General features: G+C 39.3%; 1 protein-coding gene across 1 annotated transcript; it reads right to left on the reverse strand.

Annotated features, from left to right (window-relative positions):
• Positions 1-813: 813 nt before the first annotated feature.
• On the reverse strand, positions 814-27,286 carry GTF2A1 (general transcription factor IIA subunit 1). The gene is made up of 9 exons (XM_042047448.1): positions 27,024-27,286; positions 19,870-19,971; positions 18,015-18,219; positions 15,633-15,697; positions 13,556-13,631; positions 11,576-11,709; positions 10,364-10,684; positions 8,397-8,486; positions 814-5,344 (listed from the first exon to the last, which is right to left on the reverse strand). The coding sequence occupies exons 1-9, from the start codon at positions 27,051-27,053 to the stop codon at positions 5,237-5,239; spliced, it is 1,131 nt and encodes a 376-aa protein (XP_041903382.1). The 5' UTR covers positions 27,054-27,286; the 3' UTR covers positions 814-5,236.
• Positions 27,287-27,503: the final 217 nt, after the last annotated feature.

Here is a 27,503-nt window from a genome sequence, read left to right on the forward strand (position 1 = left end):
CCCCTGCCAGGCAGTGTCACCTAGAACAGGTGACACAGGAACTTGTCCAGGTGGGTTTTGAATGTCTCCAGAGAGGGAGAATCCACATACTCCCAGGGCAGCCTGTGCCAGTGCTCTGCCACACTCATTGTAAAAATGTTCTTCCTCATTAAGAGGTGGAACTTCATCATGTGTTTGGCCATTGCTCCTTGTCCTGTCGCTGGCCATCACTGAAAAGAGTCTGGCACCATCCTCTTGACACCCATGTTTGAGATATTAATAGGCATTAATGTGATCCCTTCTCAGTCTTCTCCAGACTAAGCAGGCCCAGCTCTCAGTCTCTCCTAAGACAGATACTCCAAACCCTTGGTCATCTTTGTAGCCCTTTGCTGGACCCTCCCCAGTAGCTCCTTGTCATTCTTGTACTGAGCAGCCCAGAACTGGACACAGCTCTACAGCTGTGGCCTCACCAGGGCTGAGTAAAGGGGGTGGATCACCTCCCTCAACCCACTGGGCACTGTTCCCCAATGCAACCTCAGGAAACCACTGGCCCAAACAACCAAGTTTTTCAACCAATCTTGTCTTAACACCTAGCCTTAGGTTACCACGGGGAGAAATCCTTAAACAAATATCCAAGTCTGGCCTCAAGATTAAACTGTGAATTTTTTTTATAATACTGTGATGATATTAAATTGAAAGTCTGCAAGGCAAACTCAACTAGTAAGTGACAGTGAAATTACCTGCATGTGATGAAAATAATTCAGAATCTTCAACATTATTATGGATTAGTAATAAGCCTTACATATGAAACAAATGCACATGCAAGATAGTAAATGAAGTGGCAAACATTTTTAAATAACATCTTTAATTAAAGTTTTTGCAAAGGCAAAATATTAAACTTAAAATAGGTCTTAGTACATCAAAATACTAAGTTCTCTAATTGTATTCCAAGCATGGCCTTTGAAACATAATATCCTGTATATCACAGAGGAGCAACCTTGATCTGCAATTGTACAGAATGAATTTTACAAACATAATAAATATATTTACCCCCTTACACATAACAGTATATGTACAACAGCAGTTGACAATAGTAGCTCAGAACAGCAAAAAAGGATAGTCCCCCCACTCCATAATCTATTGGTACCCTATGCACTCTGGAACATGTCTCATTGGATGACTGTACATATAGCTAACCCCAGGTAGTTTTTTCCTGTTTCAAAAAGCTCCTTTTGTTCCACAACATCTAATCCACGAAATAATAATTAAAAAACACACTGCATGAACTGCCTGAAAAAAGTAGACGACATGGAAACCAATGTACTGGTTTTTACACATTTCCCAACCAATCACAGCAATGGGAAAACGAGACTTTAAATGCCAGACACCAATACAGAACAATATGCAAGTTTCTTCATCTTGTATAGTCGCTAATCTCAAAGTCTGAGAAGAACTCTAATCTCAGATGGGGGTACATGGGTGGTGTGGGATGGCACACAGTAAACCCCACGGTGCTGTGTAAGGCAGCCCAGTATCAATCCAGTGTGCACTGCCCTAAAACCACTGTTCATCTCCTGGACATCTTATTGCATTCTATTAGGAAGCTTTTGCTTTGGGGGAAATTTTGGGGGGGCTTTACTGTTTTTAAAGGAGCTTTTACAAATTGAAGAGATTAAATCAATACGAACTTTAGTTAACAAGGTCTCTAACTCCTTCACTGAAATTAAGAAACTTTACTCTGGTAGTGTTATGTGGTGACATAATTACTGCAAACTGTCAAGTGGTGAAATTATTTTCACAGACTCAATGAAGTTTACTTTAACACTTCTAATTGTGCAGCAGAAAGATAAGAAAACATTTATTTAAAAAATCAGTTACATAACGCAACATGTTTTTTGCTTTCTTCTAGAAAATGTGCTTCGGAATCGCATATCAATCTTGGAAATAAACTCGGACCACAACTGTCATTTTAAATAGTGTTTAGGAAACTGAATGACGTTTAAATGCAAGTTGTAAGTACAATGCAGGAACAAGGAGTATGAAGTCTCAAAGAAATCTTGTTGCTAACTAGCAACTGAGGGGGAATAAAAACATATTTTATTTAAATAGTCCAATAAAATTCCTTATGTGACTAAATTCTCTATTATCTCCTTAAAAGAAAATATTTCAATTTGTTTTCCACTTAGATGGTTTTAAATGATTGCACACACTAAAACCCAACAGAATTAGCACAAAAAAAAGTTGCTTTTCTGATTGAAGCACTGCAGGAAATTTACTCTCTCAAGAATCATTGTCAGACTGACAAAACAGGTATTCTGCAACTGAAAAGGCACAAGACTCAATTTTGCCCAATTGCCCTACAAGTTTCCATCAGCCATCATGGTTGTAATTCTGAAGTTATCTTCCCCATTTTTTTTCCATCATAAAAAAAGGTGCTCCGTTATCTGTGCAAATTTTAACATAAGCCCTCTTGAAACCATTAATTGTTTCCATAATACTGAACTATTTAAATTGGGAGAAAAAAAAAAAACTATTTCTAAGGGGGGAAAAAAATCACTTATGAACATGGGAATCCCTTGCCCTCTGAAAGGAATGGTTTCTTTTGAACCTAATGAAATGGTCTGTTCAGTTATATAGTTAAAACCATGATTAAAAATTCAAGTACAATAATAAAATTAAGCAAACTACATTCTTACAGCAAGCTGCTACAATAAAATGAAATTAAAACATGCTTTTTGACTTAAAAAAAGGAACACTTGATGTAGCAATAAGAGCACAGTTTGGTATGTGCATGGTTTGACTGGCTTTCCCAAAACTTCACAGGTAAGTTTTGTCTTCAAATACAAATATCTGAAAAGCATACCATACAATTAGCTTGCAAGAGGCTGTGCAAGTTCAGAAAGCTTCTAACATCCTTCAGAACAAATTAAGCTTAATTACCTTTAAAATTCAGCTACCCCTTAAAAATAAATAGAGAGGCTATGCAGCTTCTAGTATATGTATGTGGGAGAGAAATATCACTAAGTTCTATGAAAATGAAGTGTTGCACAAGTAAACTGGGTTCCAGTAGTATAAAAAGGAAACTATAGCTAAAGGGATGCTTTTTCCTTTTGTTGGTTTGGTTGTGCAGCATTATGGAAATTTTTCTGAAGTCCACTACTTAAGACTTACTGGTAACAGACATGGAATAGGTGAGGGAAGGAATTAGTTGGTACATTATTGATTTCCTTGCAGTTGTACATAGAAGTGTCAACAGTGGTAAAAAAATAAAATATCTGCCTTGTTCAGAAGAAAGCAAACACCAGTCAGTTTGAGATACCTTGAAAGCCCCAAGCTAAAAATGCACTCTAAATGATGATCCCATTATTGAAAAATCAATTAGAAAAATCATCAATTAACTTTTCATAAAATTTATGAATGTAGACTGCTTTCTAATAACCATATGGCTCTAGACACGCCTACAGGCAGTTTTAGTCATTATCAATGAGAGCACAGGTGTACAAAATCACAGCAATAAAACCTTCTTTACAATTCGTCGTGATTTTTCTATGTACTACTGACTACAAATGCACTTGGAGGCAAATAAATCAGAGAATAAAAATTAAAGCAGTTGTTACATACTGCTAAAATACACTTGTGACTTTGTTAAATAATGTTTAAGATGTCTCATTCTCAAGCAAAAAAATAAAGTCAGAAACCAGGTCTGCTTCTCATGGTCTTCCCTAATTTAGTTAAAATTATCTTTGCTGTGTCCTTTTTTTATAATCTTTTCAAGCACCCAACAAAATGCAAAATTTTGAGCCACATGAACATTCCTTCCTCAACAGTTTCTGAAGTATAATGCCCATTCCCTCTCCTCACTCAAAAGTAACTGCATTTCCAAAAGCAGGGTTTGCAAGAATGACCTACGCACAAAGAAAAGTTGTTCAACTTCTGAGGTGAGAGAGGGAAGGAGGGGGGAATAACTTTGTTGCTTTTCACAAATCGAACACAAAAAACCCCCAAACAAATAAACAATAAAAAAGGCAAGTGAAAAAGTGACTACACAAGGTTTAGTGCATCTGACTGCTGGATTTGCTGTTACCGAGACAGCCTAAAGATACTCTAACAAAATTTGTGTTCTCAAAGCTGTGCAGCTCTGTTCATGAAATTACATGCCATCTGGAAACATTAGAGACATTAACTGCGGCAGGTAACTTCTGGTTACACTTTTTAGTAAAGCAGATCTTTGATTAAGAGTTGCAGCTAGGATGTTAGAATTTTTATGTGATTTTCTGTATTAAAAATTTAGTCATTCCTGTGGTCTGTTGAATTATTTGTGGGTGTCTGGACTACATACATAGTAAGCAGGTAAGGGAATGCATCTATTATGGCATTACCTAGGTATTGGATTCAAAGGGTCTCCAAACCCTTCAAATATGTATTTTTTTTTTTACATCAATGGAAACTTACTTGTTTCAGTTCAGTGATGCTGAACCACCACTGAATAGCAAGAATGCAATTAACAAATTAAGTAATCTGACTTTTGTGGGGGATGAGGTGCTTCAAACTTGAAAAATGCAGCCCTAAATAAAACCTATCACATGAAATTAAAATAATTTTGAAATACAAATCATCATTTTACCATTTTGTGACTGCTAGGAACAACAACCTGTTTATGGGGAAATGCATTGAAAACAACAAATAGATATAATAATTAATGAGCGTATCAGAATTAAAAATATTTTCCTTATACGAGTTATTTAAAATTTAACACCTTAATTCTTACCCTTCTGTACAAAGCTTGCACGCAGTTTAAGTAAGATTCTGACCATCCTCACTACCAAAAGGAAGTGTTCAAAGCAAAGATTTGTACACACAATAAGCATTTTCAGATTAATAATCTATGAAAGGGAATAGTTCCTTCAATCAGTGGAAGAAGTATTTTAAAATCTTAAATCAAGGGCAGGGGGGACAAAGCCTTACATGCTAAATACCAGCTGTAGGTACCTGTATGTAGAATTGATAATTAAGGTATTCCTAACACACAAAACCAGCTCCCAGACAATGCTATAGCTGCTACAGTCCATGGCTTGCTCATCTGAAGTAGTGTCTTTGTTGCCACATTTTACCTTTGTTCCAATACTTTTGTTTATTTCTGATGTGCAGATACACATTTTGATTGGAGTATACATCCAAGTCTCAACCTTTCCTGCTTTTGTTTTGCTTTTTTTTTCTTCCTTTTACAGGGAGTTCTTTTGTTTTGTCTTTTAAAACTTCACCATTCTGCGTCCCCAATGGCTTTGGAAAATACATAATCTCTTCCATTAAGATTCATGATGCCATCTTTGAGATGAAATTTCCATTTGTTTTTACTTCTGTGAATCTAAAAACAGGGCAAAAATGTTAAACTATTACTTTGCCTCAGAAATAGGTAATAATGCGTAATTATAACGGCAAGAAAAATAACTATTAGACATACATTACTAAATTATTAAAAATACTGAGTGCCACATCCAGTCTTTCCTTAAGCTCCTCCAGGGACAATGAGTCCACCACATCCCTGGGCAGCCCATTCCAATGTTCAACAACCCTTTCTGTGAAGAAATTCTTCCTGATGTCCATCCTATTTGTTTTATTTAAAACTAAAGAAAATTGAACAAATTTCAGTCAAAAGGTAGAGGAGTAACCTTTGGAAAACCTAAAAAAAACCACACCCAAACAAAAAACCAACAAAACAAAACCCCCACCACATACTGCAAGCACAGAGCAGACAAATACTTGCAGTCTATCAAAAATTGCATCTGAAAGAGTGAAAGATCACCAGATGACCAGATACTCAAAGAATACAAAGACTTTTCAGAAAGCTGAAATGCTGTCCAAAAGGAAAGTCTATCATAAACTTTTGCAGATGGAACAAAGATGCAATTCTAGATCAAAGATGATCAAGAAAAAGTTAGAATTTTACGTAAGTCATAAACACAGGAAGCCCTGCTGCATTTTTTCCATTTTTACCAAGCATAGGAAGTCTCACCATCTACCATTAGTGCTGTAGAAACAGTAACGTAGCACCAAAACAGCTATGACCATATCACTCTATTAATTATTTGCAGTACTGTTTGGTCTGTTCTCACTTAAAGCTGAAATAAAGACCATCAGTGGCAAAAGTCAGCAAATAAATGAACAAGGAAAGGTCTGGCTTATACACACTACTTGCCCTACTGAATTGCATTCCACAATAATCCCTGATCAGAAACATTTTAGCTGCTGTGAGGTTAGAAGGAGGGTCCTCAGACGAATAAATAACTGAATAAAGATGGGAAAACAAGGGTAAGAACACAGTTTTTACAACAAAATGAGTTCATTCCAGCTAAGATTTGTGCTGGTTAGAATCTACAGAGTTTAAGAGCTCACAAAGAATCTGAAACATGACGAAACGTACTGATCATACAAAAAACCAGTTACTGAAGAGCTGCAGAACGATGTTACTGCCCTAACTCATTGTGTAAGAACACAATGGTGGCATTCAAGGCATACGAAGACAGTAACAATGGGGAAAAAAATCAATTTCAATTTACATGGACAATAAAAGTGGTGGGTTTGAATTAACAATTACAAGCCAGGAAAGAGATTCCAGTGTTCTAAGACTTTCCCATGAGAATATCAGCTCTGTGTTCAGTGGGGCCAAAAGCATACCAGTGCAAAAACTACTGCAGAACATTGCTACACCAGTAAATAAATTGAAGTGTTACCTGTGTTCCTCCCTAAACCATATCTACAGAAAAATAAAACAGATCTGGCAAATGAAAGTAAGAGCAATCAAATGTTTGAACAGTTGTACAAATAACAACAAAGTGCAGCTCTGATTTCAAAGATATGACTGAGGAGGGTTATGACGGTCTGCAATATCGTAAACAGCACAAGAAAGCAAAAAAGAAGATGCTTTAGAACTAGGAAGTATCATATGAAACTAATGGGTTTAAAAACTAGGTGATCCTCCACACATCACACAATGCATTTATGAAACTTCTTGTCGTAAGACAAAGTTTTCAAGGATTCAAAAATAATCAAATCGATTTCTAACAAGTAGAGGAAAAAATCCTCTGTTGGCCATTTGAGAAGGCACTCTCTCTTCCTCAAGAGACAGTTCAGAGAAGGATGGTAAAAAGGTCTACATGAGCAGTACTACCTGTCTGCCCTTGTCTCATAGTTCCACCACCATCAGCTGATGGAGGACACAGCAGGAGGGAGCTGCTCAGATCTAAGCTGATCCTATGTGTTTTACAGACAAACTGAATAATGATTGGTTGAAAAGAGATGAAGTCCTTTCAGAGCATGTGGCACTGGAAGTTAATGATGGGCACTGTTTCCTACCAAGTTCCCATTCTTAACTTTTAAGAGGATGAGGATTTCAGAGTAGTTCCTGTTGCTCAGCTTCAGCAGCTCCCAATAAGCTTTTCTGACTGCTGCTCTGAGGTCCCTCACTATTCCTTACAATTTGCCTCAAAGCAGTTTTGGATTACAGTCTGGAGGAGACAGATGGCTGGATCACTGGTAGATGGATGGCTGGTAGATACTGATACCACTTCATCTTAAATTTTGTGTTGAATCCAATGGCAAGTCTAAGCAGAGTCTGAGCATAACCAAAGACTTGCTAACACAGCCATTCTTTGCAACGTAGGAGCTTTTATTCAACAAGCTTATAGCTTTTTTTTTCTGCTTTAAAAATGATACCTATTCATTATAGTCCAATTAATTGAGTACAGGAAAAGAAAAAAAAATCCACATTGAATAATCTGTGTACTACCTCAGCCAAAAGGTTCTGATATCATCTAGACACATTTTAAAAAAAAAACCAGCACAGATGAATCCTTGCACATTCCAGGGAAAACACGATCCCCTGTAATGACTGAATTCTTGCAAGACCATTCAGCAGAATTTAAAGCAAAACAAGCACAAGCACTCCACACTGCCATTTCATATAGCACAATGCATAGCACAGAAAGAGCCTTCTCCTCTGGTAACTATCCTATCATTCAGAAAAGATACTTTTAGTGATCAAGGAACAGTTTTGCACAAGTCTAAATCCTGATGACTACTTTTCCTGTTCATAGCCACAATAAATGTACAAACTTACAGTAGTTCACCTCTCCTGATCCCAGAAGACTGTCCTTTTGTTAAAGAGCACAAAAAGACAGGATGAAGAAAAATAAAATGCAGCCACATTCTTCTAAGCTTTACTCATTACCAAGTTTAGTACAAACATGGTACACAAACCTGTTTTAAAAACAATAGGTAATTCCTGTATTTCCATTCATATTATAGTCTGTACAGATCTATCTGTACTTAACAGTCACAAAGACACTACTTAAAAATTATGATCTGATAGGAAGAACAGAGAAAGTAGAACTCTTGGATGGTTTTCTGTAGAGATTTACCTTATCATACTGGCACACAACAACATTTTCTGTATCGAACAGTTCTTGTCCTTCCTCGTCACTCACATCATCTTCACTGTTCAGAGGTTCCTGAAAGAAACACACGCAAAAAATTATGATGTTTGGCAAGATTAGAGCTGTTACTTCGATTATTAACATGAGGCTACAGTGTTGTCTATGAATACAGGACCCAAAATGCAATTGAGGTGGGGAATATTAGGCTTTCCAACAGAGTGCTGATGCTTCCTACCCTCCATCTGGAGAAGATAAACTCTTATGAATTTTAGTCTGGAACTTCTGTCCAGGCCAGATTCTGAGCACTGCAGCCTTGTGTCACTACAACTACTCTGTTCCTGCTCCTTCACTGCAAATGTTCATACAAAAGTATGCAGGTTTTCATTTTGAGAAAGCATCTAAGCAGTGGAAAGGTGACATCAAATGTGAATAAGCCATGGAGTTTAATTTTTAAGGGCACATAAGGAGCAATGTGACCATAAAAATAAAACTCCATGGCTTATTCACATTTGATGTACCAAAACTGAAAACAAACTTCAACACACACGCTTTTATGTAACAAACACTTCAACAGCTAAAACAACCACTAATAAATGCAGAACAACAAATATACTCCCAAATATATATGCTAAGTGGACTAGTTGCTAGTGAGAGAAGGTGTACTAGAGGTCCTAATTCCATTCAAAGTAATGCTATGTTTAACTGAGTTCAAAATCTTTAAGGAAGTGGTCCACTCAAAGTAGCTGCTGAGGAGCAAAGGAAGCAAAAAATAAAAGATTTCTGACATGCTGATAATGAAATCTTGGCATCTAAAAAATTCCCTCCAGAATGCTAGCATTAAGGTTAAGGAACACTCAGTATTTAAGAATAATGACCTATACTTAATAAGGCAACTATTAAAACATTCAAACTGACATGAATGCTGAATGATATAATGGAAAAGTGATGTGAACCCAACCTGTAATTTGTAACAGAAAAAATACCGTTAAGACACCACTGTAAACGTACTACAGAAAATCTGATTATTTACAAGTTTTACCTGCCTATCTTGCATGGGTGATACAGACTGTGAAACTGTTCATACTGGCATTTTAAATGGAATCTAAAATAATTGGAAAGGCTGTAGAGAAGTCTGGAAGCAATATGGCAGTTCAAAATGCATTTTAGGGACAGATTTAGGGAGTACCAAGCTTCCTGTCTGAGACAAAGTATCAGTACTTTTAACTTAGTAGTATTCCCCCACCCTCTATCCATTTTATACAATTTCTTATTCTTGTGGGGCTTTTTGGTGCAACACACCAAAACTCAGTAAGAACCACTGCCTGAAGTCCAAAACCAAGCCAACTCAAAGTCTAAATCAAGCACATACTATTAAGAATGCAACAACTCCATCCTGTTCCTGTCTCTGTATTTTATTAAATCAAGGTCAGATGTGTTTCTAGAAGACGCTTTATAATCAAATTTGAGTTCTCAGCTTGTTCCTGTGTAACAGAAAGCAACGGAATAGCCAGTGACATACAGGTAGACCACATCTGTTAGTGCTATCAGTGAGCCAAATACTGCTCTCCTTTTTATCAACCTTAACACCCTGCTTTTGTATGCACTTGGTCTCAAGTGAAGTTGACTATTTCTGTTTGCTCATGAAGGTTTCATGATTTCATGACTGACCTCTCCATAACATCAAAAATATTCCTACTGAAGTTTGTTAAATGGCGCTGGTCACAGCTAACTTTTGCTGGGTCGCCCCACATCCTCCCCAGCTGCATTTCAAGGTGCTCTGCTAATACACACCATTTTCACAACTTCAATATTAGAAATAAACTATCTGAAGTACAAGGGTAAAAGTTATATTCTCAAAATTACTGAAACATACTATTATTTGGAATAGACAGTTTTCTTTAAAATACCAAGAAAACAACTGAATTGAAACACAACCATAACATTACATTTACCTCTTCAACTTGGCCATCTTCACCCCCATCTTTTTCTTTCTCCTCCTCTTCATCATCATCATACTCTTCTTCCTCATCATCTTCTTCTTCAGATGATGTGTCCCCTGTTCCATCAACTTGGAGAACAAGTGGTGCTTGTGGTTGTGCCTGCTGTTGCTGTGGCTGCTGCTGACCGGCTGCAGGAATCTGTGCTTGAGCTGGTGTAGGGGCAGCCACTGTTGTAGGTATAACTTGAGTTTTATTTCCTGTAAACAGGATCTGCTGAGGCTGAATAATCACTCCTGTCTGCTGGGAAATCCCTCCAGGGAGAGGGGCCAAAACCTGGTGGAATATCATTGTAAGTACTGTGGCTGCTAACGACACAGACTACCACATCACAGCCTCAAAGAAAAAAATTAAAGCATATCAATCTGGTTTGAACGAATTACGGAAGAGTTACAAATATTCCACCTATATCAGGTATATAATTTTAATCACATACCTTCTTTTACTACTTGATGTTCATTTTCTGCATTTTGCATTGCTAAATTTAAGAAAAAATTTTAAAAGTCTATCCATTCTAAAACATGAGCACTACCACCACACCTGAGTTCCAAGCATAGCACTGGAATGTTTTAATTCAAGTAAAAGATGATTTTTAAAAACCTTCTTTATAAAAAAAATTAAACTCTACAAATTGTTAGTCATGCTTAAACTGTATAACTGTGACACTATGATAATGTGACTATGTTAAATTCAATGCTAACCCAGTCTGGACAAACAGTTGACCTTGTAGCTGAACAAAAATCTTTCTAAAACATACTGTATTCACTACTAAAATAACCAAGGACTGTTTTAGGTATTTTGTTCTGCGTGTTATGTGACGCAGAATCATTTCAATTAATTTACAAGTATGTAGACTAGGATTATGCACATACTATAACTGTCATCAGGAGAAGCACAAAAGAAATTTTAAACTGCAGTCAGTATCTGGCAAGAATAAAAGTGACATTAAAAACAACATTTCAAGATTGTTCATTAAAAAAAACCAAAACAAACAAAAAAACCCACCAAAAACCCCCACCACACCTGACACAACTTTCTCTTTTTTTTAATTTTACCATTTCTGACTCTGTGTTCTAGTTCAACTTGCTCACAAAAACGCAAGCTTCTTTAATAATTACTATTACGTTTTTTTCTTCCAAGTGCTCCTATTCAAAAAATTTCCTTTACCTGCTGAATAACAGGTGCTTGTACCCCGCCAGGCTGCATTTGTGGTATAACCTGCTGCTGTAGAACCACTGGCTGCTGTGGTTGAATAATATACTGAGCTCCATTTGCAGTTCTAACTACTTGGAGGATCTGGCCTGTAGTAAAATAAGGATCAAATTAATCAAATGTACAAGTTCACTTTTAAAACTATCTTAGTTTAGAAGCTTGTTTCCTGGAAGAATACTAGTGGCAATTAAAAGAGAGAAACACTAAAACGATTCACTTTCTTCAGTGAAAAGATATTATGCAATTGCAGCTGTGCCAGAAACAAAGAATAGGGTTCTTTACCATCTAAATATGATAATGAGGTATGCAATCCAAAAATAAATTTACCTTTGCAGGCCACAGACTAATCCTTTAGCACAGCACAGTATTTTAAATAATAGCTCCCACTTAGGAGCATACCTCCTGTTTCAAAAGACAGATTTTACAGCCGGAAAGAGAAATCAACATAAACCAAAACAGAAATACAGATATTCACAATACAAAAATTCTATCCACTGCCAACACCATGGTACTTCCAGGGTCCTATGAAATGATGACCTTTCCTCAGAATTTTTCCCTTCTGATTGCCACATTTCAAGTAATTCCTCTGTCCATAACTTTCTTTGCAGCATTATTCGCAGGTGTTTTTTTGGGAAAAAAAAAAAATCTATCCTTACTCTTATTGTCCACCTCTCCTTTCTGTTCCCACAATACCTGCACTTGATTTCCTTTTGTTATCCTTTAGCTTTACCATCTTTTACCCTTCATCACTTAACAAAATATGTCCAAGACACAAACACATACTTGGAAATAGCCTGCAATACTGAAAAAAAGCAAGAGCTAAGATATATTCCAGCATTAGTTTTTCACATTTCTTATCAGAAAGGTGGAGTTAAACAGAGAAGAAATTAAATTAGATAATCCTGAACTTTATACATTGCCCTCAGAGATGGATTTCTGTTCTCCCTCCACAGCAAAATGCAAAGCTCTATTTACTGAAAGAGCTAAACGTGTCTGAAAGAAGGGACTACCCCAACCCTAGTCTAAGAAATTACTATAAATGTTCAAAACTGAAGAATTACGACAAAAGTAACAAATATGGGCTGCAGATTATTCTGTGCCATAACAAACATAGATGTGCTTCCTTAAAATTGGGAAGATTTTGAATTTTAGAACAGCTGCACATTTGAATTTTATGTCAACTATATACCATTGAAGTTTTTAAAACAGGAGGGTTAAGTCTTGGGTGATTCTGAGCATACTAGGTGAACTACTCTGGCAAAAGCAGCAATAGATCTAGAAAATGAGATTTCTCAGGCCTTTCTTTATTTTCTATGCAATATAGATCTATAATCAGGTTTACAAAATCAACATAATATAAAAGTACATTAAATTATCAGATATGCTGCTCATCAAAGTAACATTTAATTATATTCTGAATGCATGGGATAACAGTATTTAGAAACTATAAATAAGAAATAAAGTTAGAATTGCTAGAAAAGTAAGAAATTCCACTTTGCATGCTTAGCAGGTACAAAAAACCTTAAGACATTGCTCTTCTGAAGCCATATGGTGTTGCTTTCATAATGGGATCTGAAGTTTCTGCACAGAAATAGCGATACTGCTTTTATACCCAGCACAGTACCTCAGCTCGGATCATGCATCACAAAGCTCAGATGTACACAAAAGGCAAAGACATCAACACCAATCCTTGTGCTTGTAAGTGGGGAAAATTTACACAGACTCTAACCTACAACACCATTAGGGCAGAACCACAAGGTTCATAAGAAGGTCAGGGAGCAAAAAGTGCAGGAATCAAATAAAGAGATTGCACTACCTTGTAAGGGTGGATTCCCAGACTCTGCTTTTTAGCAGTAAATAACAAGAAGTAAGGCCCAGAATGTTTCCCTCTTAAACCCCCTTGAAACTATGGTTTGTTCTCAACATTACAATTACCTGAATTTGTAAGTATCTGCTGAACTGGAGTAACACCAGCGGGGAGAGCCAATGTAGCTGCAGTGGCTGCAGCACTCTGAAATACAAGAAGAGCTTTTTAACCAAAACCATAATATTGACAGTGTTTCATCTCACAACATTCTGCCTGAACATACCTTTTTATTGCTGTTTACAGTGTTTTCACACAAGCTCCTGCAGCTACTGAAATGCAGGCATTTCAACTGTACATAATACTACATATAAAAATTATTTTATTTTCCTTCTTTAATAGGAAGAAGACTGAAGCAAAATCGCTAAATATCACACCCTAACCCAATTCCATGTGGTTTCTTTGTTTTTCTGCAAGCTCAGCAGATAAACCTCTGCCTTCTCTGCTGATTTATTAATACAGTACAACACTACATTGTTCATGTGGCAACTTTAGTTACACTTTTTCAAAGCAACTAAGGCTATGGGCCTACAAATCCGAAGAAACATAAGGTACTGAAGCAATGATTATGTTCGCCTGTCTTGTTTTCACAAGGAGTAGTAATCGGGTTTGCACTTTACTTCATTCTGTAAGTGATTTGCATTTCAAGTCCCTCATCACACAGCTCCTTTGAGTGAATCTACACATACTGTGTACTGACTGTTCCCAGAATGACTAATTTTTTCTCCCAAGACAGCTGGTTCGAAGAGAAAGTGGAACTATCAGTGAGTAATGATTTGAACCTGCAAGGAAACTGAATTCCAACACAATTTTGGGAGCTCCAAACACAAGAATCTGTATTAAGCCCTTAACTTGCAGGGGGTGATAGACTTCTGTAGAGGCCTCTCCATTTCAAGGGTCCAACTTCAGCTGCCTATGGAAAAGCCTCCCTTCCCCTACTATAAGGGAACCATGGCCAATTACTCTTTGTTACTGTAAGGAGTTAAACTTTATTACTGGGTAGAGTGCAGGTTTCCCATTTAGAAGAAACAGGATCTCCCCATCTGTCTAGTCAATATAACAATTACAACTTAAATGTTTCTAATAAACACAAACAGTATTTACAGTTGATTGTAACTCTTTGCTGAATGGTAGTTCTCTGTGGTATACAATTCATCAACATTTTGACAGCAGTGGAGTTTAAAAAGCTTGGCATACTCATTTTTTTGATACCCTGAGATAACCGAGACAGGACAAAAACACATATAACTGTTGGATTTGTGAAGTTACAAATCCCATTGAAATGGCTGTCAAACATAAGAAAAAGGTGAATGTTTATGTGCTCTTGGCTTGTGGGTAAATCATGCTATTCAAGTAACAAAGTTCAGGCTCTTTTCTGTAGCAAGATCAGCAGGTAAGGGGAAAGTAAAGGCTAAGAAGGCTGTTCCAGCTTTAAAACTTGTTGCATCATAAAACTTTGATTTATGGGCTTTTATCATAGAACTGGTAAGAATGCTACGAATTATGATCATAATACACATATTTAACTTATATTAGGGGTTGTTTTCAAAGCTTTGCAAACAACTTATTTTCCCTTAAATTAAGCCAGAGCATTTAAAGCAAGATCAGATAAGCAATATTAAACTCTAGAGATAGAGAGTGCAAGAAAACTGTAAATGACCAGACTCAGTTCTATATACTGTTACATAATTAGTGAATCAAATTAATGTGACCAGCAAAGATCTTTGTGAAATGCTAAATTATCTCTCATTCAATGTAAACTTTAGTTTGAGCGTATTTAATGCTTTTTCCTGCATCTAGCAAATACCCTATGCTTGCATCACTTAATGATGGGGTACTGGTACATGAGCACATCATCATGCAGATTCATACCAGCAGTATTCCAATTTCTGATTTCAAAAAAGTTTTGGTTAAACATATTTAAGGTAAGTCTTAGATTTGTTATCAGAACTGAAGTTATAGATTGCTGTTCCTAAATTGCAGTAAGTGCAGCAGCAAAACCCAGAAAGATGGCAGATAGCTTTACCAGTGTGTCTTAAATTACTTTTAAGCATCTGATGACTAATATCAGATTTGTGTTTACTATTTAATCAAAACAATTTACATAATGACAGTGTGTAAGCCTGTATAAATTTCTGCTTCTCTTACCATGCCTGATGCATTCATATGTGGTATCAGCTTGGAATCTGGCACAATAACCTGCTGCTGAGGAGCTAGAAACAAAAAAAAACCCAGCATTTAATGAAAAGTACACAATCTGCCCAAAATAACATCCAAGCCAGAGCAACTTAGAAAGACTATCACCCAAACATCAGTTGAGCTTCATCACAAAAACAAATAAGCAGTCTCTAGCATTACTAAGTTTTACTCTCAAGACAATATTCAACAGCAGCTCTGAGGGGTGATATGACTACTTTGCCTTTACAGATCTTATTTCAAGGGCTTCATTTACCTATTCTGAATCTAGGTAAAGCAAGACTGAAAATATATTTCTGAAATTAAAGGTATTAGTGAAATGTTGATAAAATTGATGATGTCCAGTATCAGAGTTCTTCAAAAACAAAAGTAGTTAACTCTTAAAACAGACTTAAGCAAGGATTGTTCCAAGATGAAAAGTAACAGGATGCTGCAATTAGCCTGAGCTATGTGCAGTCAGCACAGATGTACACTCATGATCTTCACTGTTTTTCTAATGCAGCAGAAGCAGATGAAATGTGATAAACCACCTGTCCCACACAACAAAGCAGTTTTGGTGTTCTAAAGGAAAAAGACAGCTAAACTGTACAAACAACCTGTTGATCATCTCGAAGTGCATGTGTCTGAGTCTATGGAACAAGCAGGTTGCCACTGCTATTATCAGTGACAGTAAACTTGAAAGTGACAGAGCAATTTGAATGAATTAATCATTGACAAACTATTGTCCATCCAATCCTTTAAACAAATGACACTTAAGAATATTAGGAATAAGAGTTTCTGGGAAAGAGTCTGGGGTAGGAAATCTCACAACCTTGTACAGAGATCTGAGGGCATCTCCAACTTTCAAGGAAATGAAGGAGGGCAAAAGTTTAAGGAAATCTCATGAACCTGTGCCAGGACCTGAAAGGACAGCAGGAATCACCATGACAACCATTCTGATCCCTCCCTGGGACTGCACCAGGTCATGTGAAGAACTACTATACCATCTCCACCATGGAACAGGGAAATCAAGTAATTCATGAAACTGCACCTCTGCGATGGAAGTACTTTGATATCCTAATTTTATTTGGTCTCCATGCTGTCATTTGGTCATAAGCCAAAACACTAGGCAACAATAAATCAGCTTTAAGCGTGTTACCCCGGGAGCAGAGGGAACAACCTCCATGTTCCAGGGCAGGGAACGCGGTCACGGAGCCGCGGCTGCTCCGCCAAGGGGCCGCCAGAGGGCGCGGTGAGCGGCCGCCCCTGCGGAGGCCCCGAGCCTTTGCAGCCGCCGCGTTTATTGAGACGCTTTCATCTCAAAATTAATTTCATCCCAACGCACAAAACTGATTTATGTCTAGCCAAAATAAAAAGTACTATAAAAGAAAATAAGCAACCAACACGATCTTTCCCTCCCCCTCAAAAAAGTGCCCCAAACCAACCACAAAAGGACAACCAAAACGACACCATGGAAAAACTAGTCACATTAGTTCTGTACTGTGTTCAATGTATGGTGGTTGGGTTTTGGCTGGTTTTGTGGGGAAGGATATCAACCCGTATCTATCTTTTGTGCCTATGACAACACAGGTCCTCTGATCCATGAAAGTCAAGAAGACTGAAGTCTGTGACTACCACAGAAATATTTTAGGTCACGAACTTAACACACTGAAAACTCAACCAAGCCTTTCATATGTAACAGATATGTTTACTGTGCATATATGCAGTAAAATCCAGTAGTATTTATCTCAGTTTTCAAATGAAATTATAACTGCTGAAAAAGTTTTTCATTAAAATATTAATGAATACTCAAGACAGTAACTACAGGAAACAATACTATTATTCCTAGCTAAAACATACCTTGTACATCCACATCTACAGAGTGTGCCATCTTTTAAGACAAAAAAAAACCCCCAACATATATTCAGACTATTGTACAAGTATTTTTCATGTCCTAGCATTGAGTTATGCCAACCAATAATGGTTTTCTGAAAAAAGTTGCTCCTGATGACATTACCACCTCATGACTAAACTGTCAACTGCTTATGTATATATTGGTTTGAACTTAGAGCTGCTAATGGAATTTTGAAAGTCATGCACTCTGAAAGCATGTTATGTTGTAGGAGACCAAGAGAAGAATTCAGCTTTTTCAAAATCTTCTAAAGAATGTGACTTAAAACAAATACCAAAACACTTTTCACCAAGACAGCTTTCTTGACCCATTGAATAGAGAGGCCAAGTAGAAAGACAAAAAGTTAACCACCAGACAAGCATCCTGCCCTAGATTTAGGATATGCTAAGGAGCTGGACTAACTTCAGAGTCTTTTGCCAGAGTGTTTAGAGATTATGTCTGACCTTGCTGAGATGCTGGAATAAGGACCTGTTGTGGCTGAGACTGCTGCTGCACAGTCTGCTGCGGCTGAGGTGTGTGATGGTGGTGGTGATGATGCTGCTGTTGCTGCTGCTGCTGTTGCTGTTGTTGCACCTGCAATAAAAGCTGCTGCTCTTCTGAATGGAAGCCATCTACAGCCTTAGACTGCATCAGCTTGTTCTCCCACAGCTAGTTTGGAAAAGGAAAAAGAAATATCTGTGTACGACTTTTACTCAACAGGATTTGTAACGATGTAACAACAGTACTCCAAAATTGAGTTTCTTTTCACTGTTTCTTTTGTGCAAAAAGCCCAAAAAGCGTTCAGGCAGATACAGACAAAAGGTAACTCCACAGAGTGAAGAAAAATTAAATATCCCTTGTCAGCCCAAGATTAAGCTTTAACATTCTTTCTTTCTTCCAAGTGTGGAAGATTCACAACAGCCCTAATAGAAGCATGAATTGAGATAAACTAGGAACTTCAAGTAAGACTTCAAGTTTTCCATTTCCCTATATTCATTCTTTCTTACCTCTTTAATCACAAAAATAATTCTTTATTACAACTTTCCTCAAGCCATTTCTTCTTGGAACTCCTCAATAAAAGTTGCTTAAAGACCACGGCCTCCTAACATGTTTCAACAGAAGCTACCAGTATACCTAAGATAATGCCTCTCTACAATCATTTATACAGTTTCTACCACAATATCAAATTCAGCTTCTCCAGACCTACACTTCTTTATGTCAGCTGACATATCACCAAAGGACAGACGCAGATGCACAAGTGCAGCTCTTGTGAAAATAGCAACACAAGTATTCTGTAATACATCTGAGTCAAAAAGACTACGGGCACCCAGGACTCATGATTTCAAAATCTGCTTAGGGCTCCCTTCTTCTTCAATACTTCATTTTCCTTCTTGTCTCTTTCCTCATTAATTTTTTCTGACATCATTTGCGGAACACATCTGTGACACAAATACCAAAGCACTTTTTTTATAGCGCTTACTGTGTTTCCATCAAGACAGGTCATGGTCTCATGGGAAAAGTCTTCACCTGTTTCTGTCTAGTCAAACTCAATTTGTTTCCCACTCCATCTATTTTTTAATACTTCAAAAATACTGTGAATGTGGAATACCACGCTCGCTGAAGAAGATGAGACAAGATGTCACCTACTTTCCCAGTTTCCTTTATTTTTACAGTGTTGTTTTGCCTTTTTTTTCCCCCCTTCTTTTTCCCTTCCCCTTCCAAGGGCTTTTTTAACTCATGAAGAATTTGAGGAAAGACATAGGAGACTCACTAGAGCTCAGGTTAACATCCTGCCTTTATTTTGGACCTTTGGTTTTACACTCCACGTAAAACAATTCTGAATCAGAGCTTCAGGCAAGTGTGGTGCATACAGTGTGATTTATTACGTACCGACCTCCAAACGACAATACTTTTGCAAACAACAAACCATACATACAAAAATCTGAAAATGCATCAACAATGCAACTCCTCTTCAAAAAGACAAAAACATCAAGCAGTGCAGACATTTTATTCTTCCTGCAGAGAAACACTAAGAACTGTCTGTCTCTAAAATAAACATATTTTTCCTTTTTAAAGATGCAGTGTTTTGGGGATCAAAGTAACACTGCATTCAGATGACTGCTGATATCAGATTAGGGAAAATAACAAGGTGAGCAGATCTGTCTATATAACAATTCAAATGGTATGGGGGCTACAGATATGCAGATTACAGTGCCTAATCAACTAAAACTTAGTATTTCTACTGTGAACAACAGCAGCCAGATTTGGAAACTAACTGCTGTATTGGTCTATTAAAAAGAACTTTTAAGTTCAACTTACTGTTTTGAGTTCCATGAGAACTTGTTCATCCACTCCTTCATCCAGAAAAACTTCTCTGACATCATTAATGACATCTTCAATTACAGACCTGTACAATTTAGGCTTTAAAAAAAAAAAGTAACTAGTAAGCACTGTTTTGAAAAAAATCTGTCACTTTAACATTAAAATAAGATTTCCCCCCAACGAAAAACTGCATTTCAGAATACACCACATGTTTCTGAGTGACTGAAATATCCAAGCAGGTGTAAATCAGGAAGAACATCTCAAACAAGGTGAAAAGGGAAGGGACTGCTCACTATCCTTTGTGACGTAACTACAGCACAAGAGTTACCAAGCCATGAAGAGCATAATTTAAAACAGAGAAAAGGAGATTGTTTTCCATTCTCTCAATTTGTTTTCTGCTTGTACATATAGATCCTAAATACACAAAAATGCTTGGTTGCGTGCAAAATGCATTAAAGAACATTCAAAGTTTGAAAGTATATTAAAGACAGGAAAAGAAACCTGCTAGCGCTTACTACTTCAACAGGCACCAAGATCAGAATGATCTTGAGCTGAAAAAAAATTGAAGGCTCAAAAAACTGGAAGGATTCATGTGAATGCCCTGTTCTTCCTTACGTATTTGTTTTGAGAAACTCTTGAAGACTTCTGTTTTCCATCAGTACTTATGCTTTCACATTTCAATTTTTTCATTTTAGGGAAATACTAAAAATATGTTATTATTACACTGCTTTCACACCTAAACAATCAAAAATAAAGTGAATTGACAGTTCACTTTAGGTTGCCAAAAGAACTTCTGGAGCCTCCATTCCTGGAGACACTCAAAAGCCATCTGGACATCGTCCTGGGTTCTAGTTGGCCCTGCTTGTGCAAGTGGATTGCAAGATGATCTCCAGAGGTCCCTTCCAATGTCAGCTATTTTGTGAATTTTAAAATGAAGGTACAATTTAAAACAGAGAATGCAAACACTTAACATCAATTAAAGCACAAAATTTAATTCACAGAACCACACGAGAACTGTACTATGCACATGCTGTACCTTTTAAACAGTACAGCTTGGACCTCGCTTTGTATGTATGAACCTCAATGGGATTTTGGCTGGGCTTAAATATCTGTGCCATCTAATTGCAAGGTAGCACTACAAGCTGTAAATTATGGTTGATCAGTCTTGCAGCCTGTGAACCATATATACTTCAGTGACCAAGACTGCTCCTTGGGCTGGGAGTACACCAATTTTAAACTGATCAGAAAGCAGCCGCAACTTTCTCCAAACTGTCATTCCCCACTGCCTAACTCCCTTAAGCAATAAATCCTGAATGATGCCACATACATCAGACACGCTGTATATATGCAAAACAATCATCCTATACTGGTGCAGTGGGTTTGACACTCCAGGAAGGCTGTACCTCCAATGCACACACAGGAAATCTGCACCAAACACAAGTAGTTAGCCCAGAGGTGCTGGAACTACACAAATTTACTGCATGCATTGAAGCATTTATTTTATGCACGGACATTAGCTTAATGCATTCCAGAAGTATTGAATTTGTTGCAGACATGCTAAAGAGTATATTGCACATGTTATGGAACTGTTATGCCTAAATTATGGAATAATGTAGGGAGACTAGTAGCACATGATTTACTAATCCACTGAAAATGTGAGTGGTCAATAAAGCACAAAAAGGAAGCTGAAAATCTTTACCTTTAGATGCAGGGAGAAAAAAAAAAAGGAAAATAAAACTTAAGAAAATGCATTAAGATTACAAGGGAATAAAAGAACATATTTGGAACCTGGAAATAAGCAGTCTGAGGGCTGCTTAAGGCATTATGTCCTTACTGTTTAAAAAAACCTCTGCACTGGGGCATGCTCAAGTTTGTTGGTTTTTTTGGGTTTTTTTTTTTTTTTGGGTTGTTTTTTTTGTTTTTTTTTTTTTTTTACAACCCCCAGCCCAGTCCCTCCCCCCAAAAAAGAGAAAGAAATGCAAAAATAAACCAAAAAACCCCAACAAAACCCAACAAACCACTCTATGTTACTGATCACATTTCAGATTTAAAACATGCTGCTGCAGATCAAGGAGCTGAAATGTTATCATTTATCCTTTTGTTACCTGTCTTTCAAAAAAATACCACTAAAAATTTCTGGCTTCAAGTCACAGGGTAAGTTTGCCATCCTTAACAACTACATTTACAGCACCTATGTCCACAGCTTCTCCAAAAGAAACAAAACATACCATACTGCATGCTCACTTACACAGGTTTAAAATACTAGCACTCAAGGCTGGCTTTGAAAGTCTGTTTCAATGTTTATAAGCTCAGTTAATGCAGTATTTGAAACCTGGGTAGTAACTCAAATACCAAGCACCATTAACAGGATTATGGTTCCACTTAATTCGTAACAGATGCAAAAAGACATTCTACTTAATAATATTAAGTCCTATTATTTCTATAATTAAACAAATTGCATGAAGCTTATACGATTCACTAGCACGGAAATACTACTTAACCTATTCCATATATTGTTCCTTATTATATTAAAAGCATCTGTTCCTTAATGCCAAAACCACATTCTGCAAATAAACATGCTTAACCTCAAGCATGTAAGTTACTTTATTTAAGTCAAGAAAAGTACCTGTGTGCCTCAAATTACAATCAAAATTCCCGCAGGATGGAGGGTGCATTTTCTCCTTTAATCCTCCTCTCCCTAAATTACCTCTTAGGTCTACTTTTCTAATAAATGGGATTTTACACAAACAGGCCCTAAAAATTTCCACCAGTAGATACTTCCTCCTATCTCCACAATCAGGAATTTCTGTCAGGTTTATTTACAAAGCCTTCTGAGTCTATAAAGTCCTGTAAGAAAGATACCAAACTGACTCTACAGCCCAACAGTCTGCTTGGAAATTTCCTTTATTCCCTATGTAGGTAAGGGAAAAAACAAATTAAAGCAGATACTGGTTTCTAGCATCCAGCATTAGTTTAGCAAGACCTCAGAAAGGCAGGTTAAGAGCACATATGTTTAATCTGCCATTGCTGACACAGGATCCTTCTGCATTACTTCCAACGGTCCAAGCAAGTGGCTAAGTTCCCCAAAACAAGACAGTCCTCCAGGGGTGAAGTGAGCCAAGGACCGTGCAGGTTTACAAGCCCACCAGCAGTCTGTATACGCATGTATCCCTCTGCATGAGCCTCACAGTGCACTGGATCTCAAAATGGGTCAGAATTTTCAGACACTGTTCTAATCACACAGTAATATACACGGTACACTCATGGCTCTGTGATTAGGAGGAAGAAAAGAGAGAACAAAATATTTGCATGCTTATAATGAAGCAGTATCTGTCTGATTTTACCTATAAACATTTACATAATACTCAGAAATATCCTGTCCAGTTGAAATTCTCTTTTGTACACTCCTACTGAACAGCCAGCCCAGGTGGATGGAACATCTCCCACGCTGGGGGCAGCAATGCCTTCAAGAAACATTTACAGTGGAATTTTGAAGAGCATCACAGAATGCTCTTTTCCTACCTCAAAAGAGCATATCCTGTAAAATTACAAAACAGTCATAAGTTCCAGGCTTTAAAAGAAAGGACACTGTATTGTTTTCAACATACACTAAGTGTTAGCTTTAAGCGTTATTTATACGATGCTGAAGCTGTTTATATAAGCCATCTAAGACACTGGAGTTGAATGACAAAACTATTTTCATACACTGCTTACTCAAAAAATAAATACAATTCCTGAATAAGTCTAAAGATGGGATAGTAGGTGAGCTTTCCAACAAGTTTCTGCATTAAGTTAGAGAAAGCAATGAGAACAAATGGAAACTTTAAAAATTGCTATTAAAATAATTGTGCTTTCATCTGGTTTATATTAAAGTGTCTCCCTCATAAAGAGTACATTGCTGTAAATGTCAAGCTCTTTTAAGAGCAAAATATTCAAATCACTCTTCAATAAACACTATTCCAAGCACTTACTACAGATTAAAGACAACAATTAAAATTCCTGATTTATTAGATACAACCACAAACACATAGAAATGATTTGGAATCTACTATTTCGCCCTCCAGGAACATAAGGGAATGATTATATTTTACTTTCTCTGTGCATCTTGTAAAGAAAACTCTTGAGTATGGTGACACTGCTACACACACACTCCAAATCCAGGAGCAAGCAGCAAGCTATTTTAAGAAATGCCACATGCCTTTGGGGGCTTACACTTCCTACATTCCTTCCGCTTCAAGGGTACAAAAACTGCAATCCTTTGTAATTATTATCACAACACTTGGGATTTCAGAAGTTTCGATTTCTAATAACCAACACATTATGGAGAGACAGACCACAGCATGCTTTGTACATTTGAAAACAGTTTGATCCTGGTTGCTTCTGCAGCTGTCCCTGAGACACTGCTAATTTTCTCCCAGACGTGCAGTTACTGCTGTAAGCCAGCCACATGCAGCCAGAAGGGCACACCGGAAAGGTAACTACTTCTAGTCTCAATTACGTCAAAGATGTGCATAAAAAAAGTAACACAAATAATCTACATTGTTATGTTGTTGTAGACTTTTACAAATAAATTACCTTTATCCCCTGTAAAATCTTATACTACATATAACTGTTAACATCTAGTACTTGTCCTTTATTGCAGAGAACAGATTTCTAGCAATTTGGATTTGATCAGATGCTGACGTGATGCCATTGACACATTAGGCTCCAAGTCCAGCTTCCTGAAGTCACATGGTTGCAGCATTTCAAAATGTTCCTACTCATCTTTGGCAACCCTTGGGTAAGCTATGTATTTCTTGCTACTGAATGAGACCCAATTCGACAAAATTGTAGGATTTTACTACTTAATTGAAAACTAACCTAAAGCATACCTATTTGAAACATGCTTATTTTAAGCTTGGCTTTTACTATTCCAAACATTGACACCTTTCAAAAAGAACTTCCAGTACAGAAATACAGTGAAAGAAAACGAGTTGTAGTAAATTGTTGAGTCAAAAATATTTAGAAGTACTCTGGAGATTATTCAACATATATATATTTTTTGCTATTCAGTACCCCCGTGGTCAAGAGAGAGAAGCAAAACCCCTAATTTATTACACAGAAATAGATCCTTTTCTTACAATCAAAACACAAAGCAAGAAGTTTATAAACAGAAGGACAACTAAGATTCAAATCACACACATTCAGTATGCAGCCTGCTGAGTAACTGCCCTCTGTGTAACAGCTGACTACTTTCCTAGAATTTTCTGATGCAAAAGCTGACAAAATATCAAATCAAAGATGTTTCCTTGCAATTGCATAAACCTAACTGACAAGCAGGTCTGTAAAATTTCAGATTTGGAAAAGAAAACTAAGACACTTTCCATTTTCTTTCATATATTTTGTACTACACCAAATATCGTAATGAAACCGAGTAGCGAAAATTCCAAAACCACTGCTCTGGCTGGACTGCACTAAAATATTTGTAGACTTTAGACACCAGAAACACACAAATCACTGAGTAGCATCTGCAGCCCATGACCCATACATAAAACTTGAATATTAGCTTCACTTTTGGGGAAGACAGCTGTAGTCAGACCTTGGCAAAGCACCATAAAATAAATACCACGACTCTCCTTGATACACTGGGAAAGAACCGTTTAAATACTCCTTTCCCCACGCAGCAGAAAAGCTACTTTGAAGACTTTACAGGAGCACAGGAACGTGTGCGAGCCGTATGCCAGGGGCAAAAAACCCCAAACCCAAAACAAACAAAAACCCCACACCAAAACCCAAAACCAACCAAGCAAAATAAAAAATATTTTAAAAAATAAAAAAAAAAAAAGGAAGGAAAAGGTAAACAGATTCAAATGCACGAGGAGATGAAAACTGTCTTTGTGCAATGCACAGAAGCAAAGGAAAGCCCATTGACACAGGCTAGGAGACACCTTCACCCCCGCAAAGCACCACCGCTCCGCAGGCCGGTGGCGACGGGGACGGGCGGCGCTGAGGGAAGAGAGAGCGGTGAGAAAGGCCGGTCGGGATCCGAGGGACAAGCCGCCCGTCTCCCAGCCTCCGCCGCGGACGCATGCACCTCCCAGCCCGCGCTCCGCGGCTCGCTCCCTATTTAAAGGCTGATGTGGTGTTTAAATGGAGAGGCGGTGACGTGGGGCTGGAAAGCACCTTCCCATCCTAGCAGAGTCTATATTAGAGAGCGGCAATAGCGCTATATAAACAGGGCAGCCACAGGGAGGAGGAACACAAGGAGCAGGGAGGCAGAAAGGCAGGGGGAAGCCATGATGGATCTGAGAGCCACAAACAAGGGGGCCGAGCCCGCCGCCGGGACGCCGGGTTTGTCTCCTCCAGCGCTTCGGGGCGGGGGTCGCGGCCGGGGGCGCGCCGGGGAGCGGAGCGGCGGCCGTGGGGGCTCGGTGGCAGCGCAGGTCTGTGTGACTGCTTGTTGCAAACCTCTGTGAGTACAAGTGCAGCAGCGAGCCACCCGCCAAGGTGCAGAAAGCACGAGAAGGGAACGGGGCAGAGGTTTGGGGCTTTCTCTTTTTTTTCCCCTTCTCTCTTTTAAAAATAAATACTGCCTCGCTCGCCAGAGTTGAGGGCTTTCGCCTGGCTTAGCCGATCCGGTCGGACTGGGTTAAGTGCTTTTCAACCATCGTCTCCTTCTTACAAAGCAACATAAAATGGCTCCAGCGGAGCCCGGGCGGGCTTCCCCGACACCGCAAAACCGAAACCTGGCTCGGGCGCCCCTTCCCCTCGCCTCGGGGCGGGCGTTAGCGCCCGCGCTCCTCCGGCTCTCGCCCCTTCCCCGGGCGCCTCCCGCCGGCGGCGGCGGCGCCCCCCGCCCGACGCCCCTTCCTTCCCTTCCCCGCCGGACCCCCGGCCTCCCCGCGGGGCCGCCCCCGGGCCGCCGCCCCGCGCCCCCGCCGCTCCGCTCCCACCGCCTCTCTCTCCCCGCCGCCGGGCGCCACAAGTTGGCTGCCGCCGCGGGGGCGAGGCTGCCCCGCGCCCCCCACCGCCCCTGCCCGCCGAGGGGCCGGGACCGCCCGAGGCGGGCGGCGGGAGGGAAGGGAGTGCGGGGAAGGGGGCGGCGGGCCCCGCCGGCCCCCTCCCTCCGGGCTGCCCCCGGGGCCCCCCTCGCCCCCCGACCCGGTCCTTACCACGGGGTTTGTGTTAGTCGAGCTCGCCATGTCCCGAGCCCCCCGGGACGCCCCCAACCGCGGGGGGGGAGTCGCCCCTAAAACAATAAACCTGCCCGGCTGAGTCCCCCCAGCGCCCGCGCGTCCCGCCCCGGCTCACGGGCGGCCCCGCGGCCTGTGCCGGGCTCGCTCGCGGCCCCGGGGCTGCAGCCGCCGCGCTGCCGCCTCGCCCGTTTATATAGCGCGAGCCGAGCGCTGCGCGAGCGGCCGGCGAGCGGGGGACGCGGGCGGGGGAGCGCGAGGCACCGCGAGAGCTGCCGCGAGACCGCGCCGGGCCCGGAGGCATCACGTGGGGCGCCCCGCCCCTGCCTCCATGACAGCTACCGAGGCGGAAGCGGGTGCGCGGGGCTGCGCGGCCGGGCCCTACCGAGGCGGAAGCGGCTCCCACTCGCTCCAGGGCGCTGCCCCGCCCGGCGCGTGACCTCACGGGGCGCGCGCGGC

This window comes from Corvus kubaryi, unplaced genomic scaffold (assembly GCF_017639235.1).
Source record: "Corvus kubaryi isolate FWS band 111438036 unplaced genomic scaffold, C.kubaryi_AGA036_p1.0 66, whole genome shotgun sequence".
NCBI lineage: Eukaryota > Metazoa > Chordata > Aves > Passeriformes > Corvidae > Corvus > Corvus kubaryi.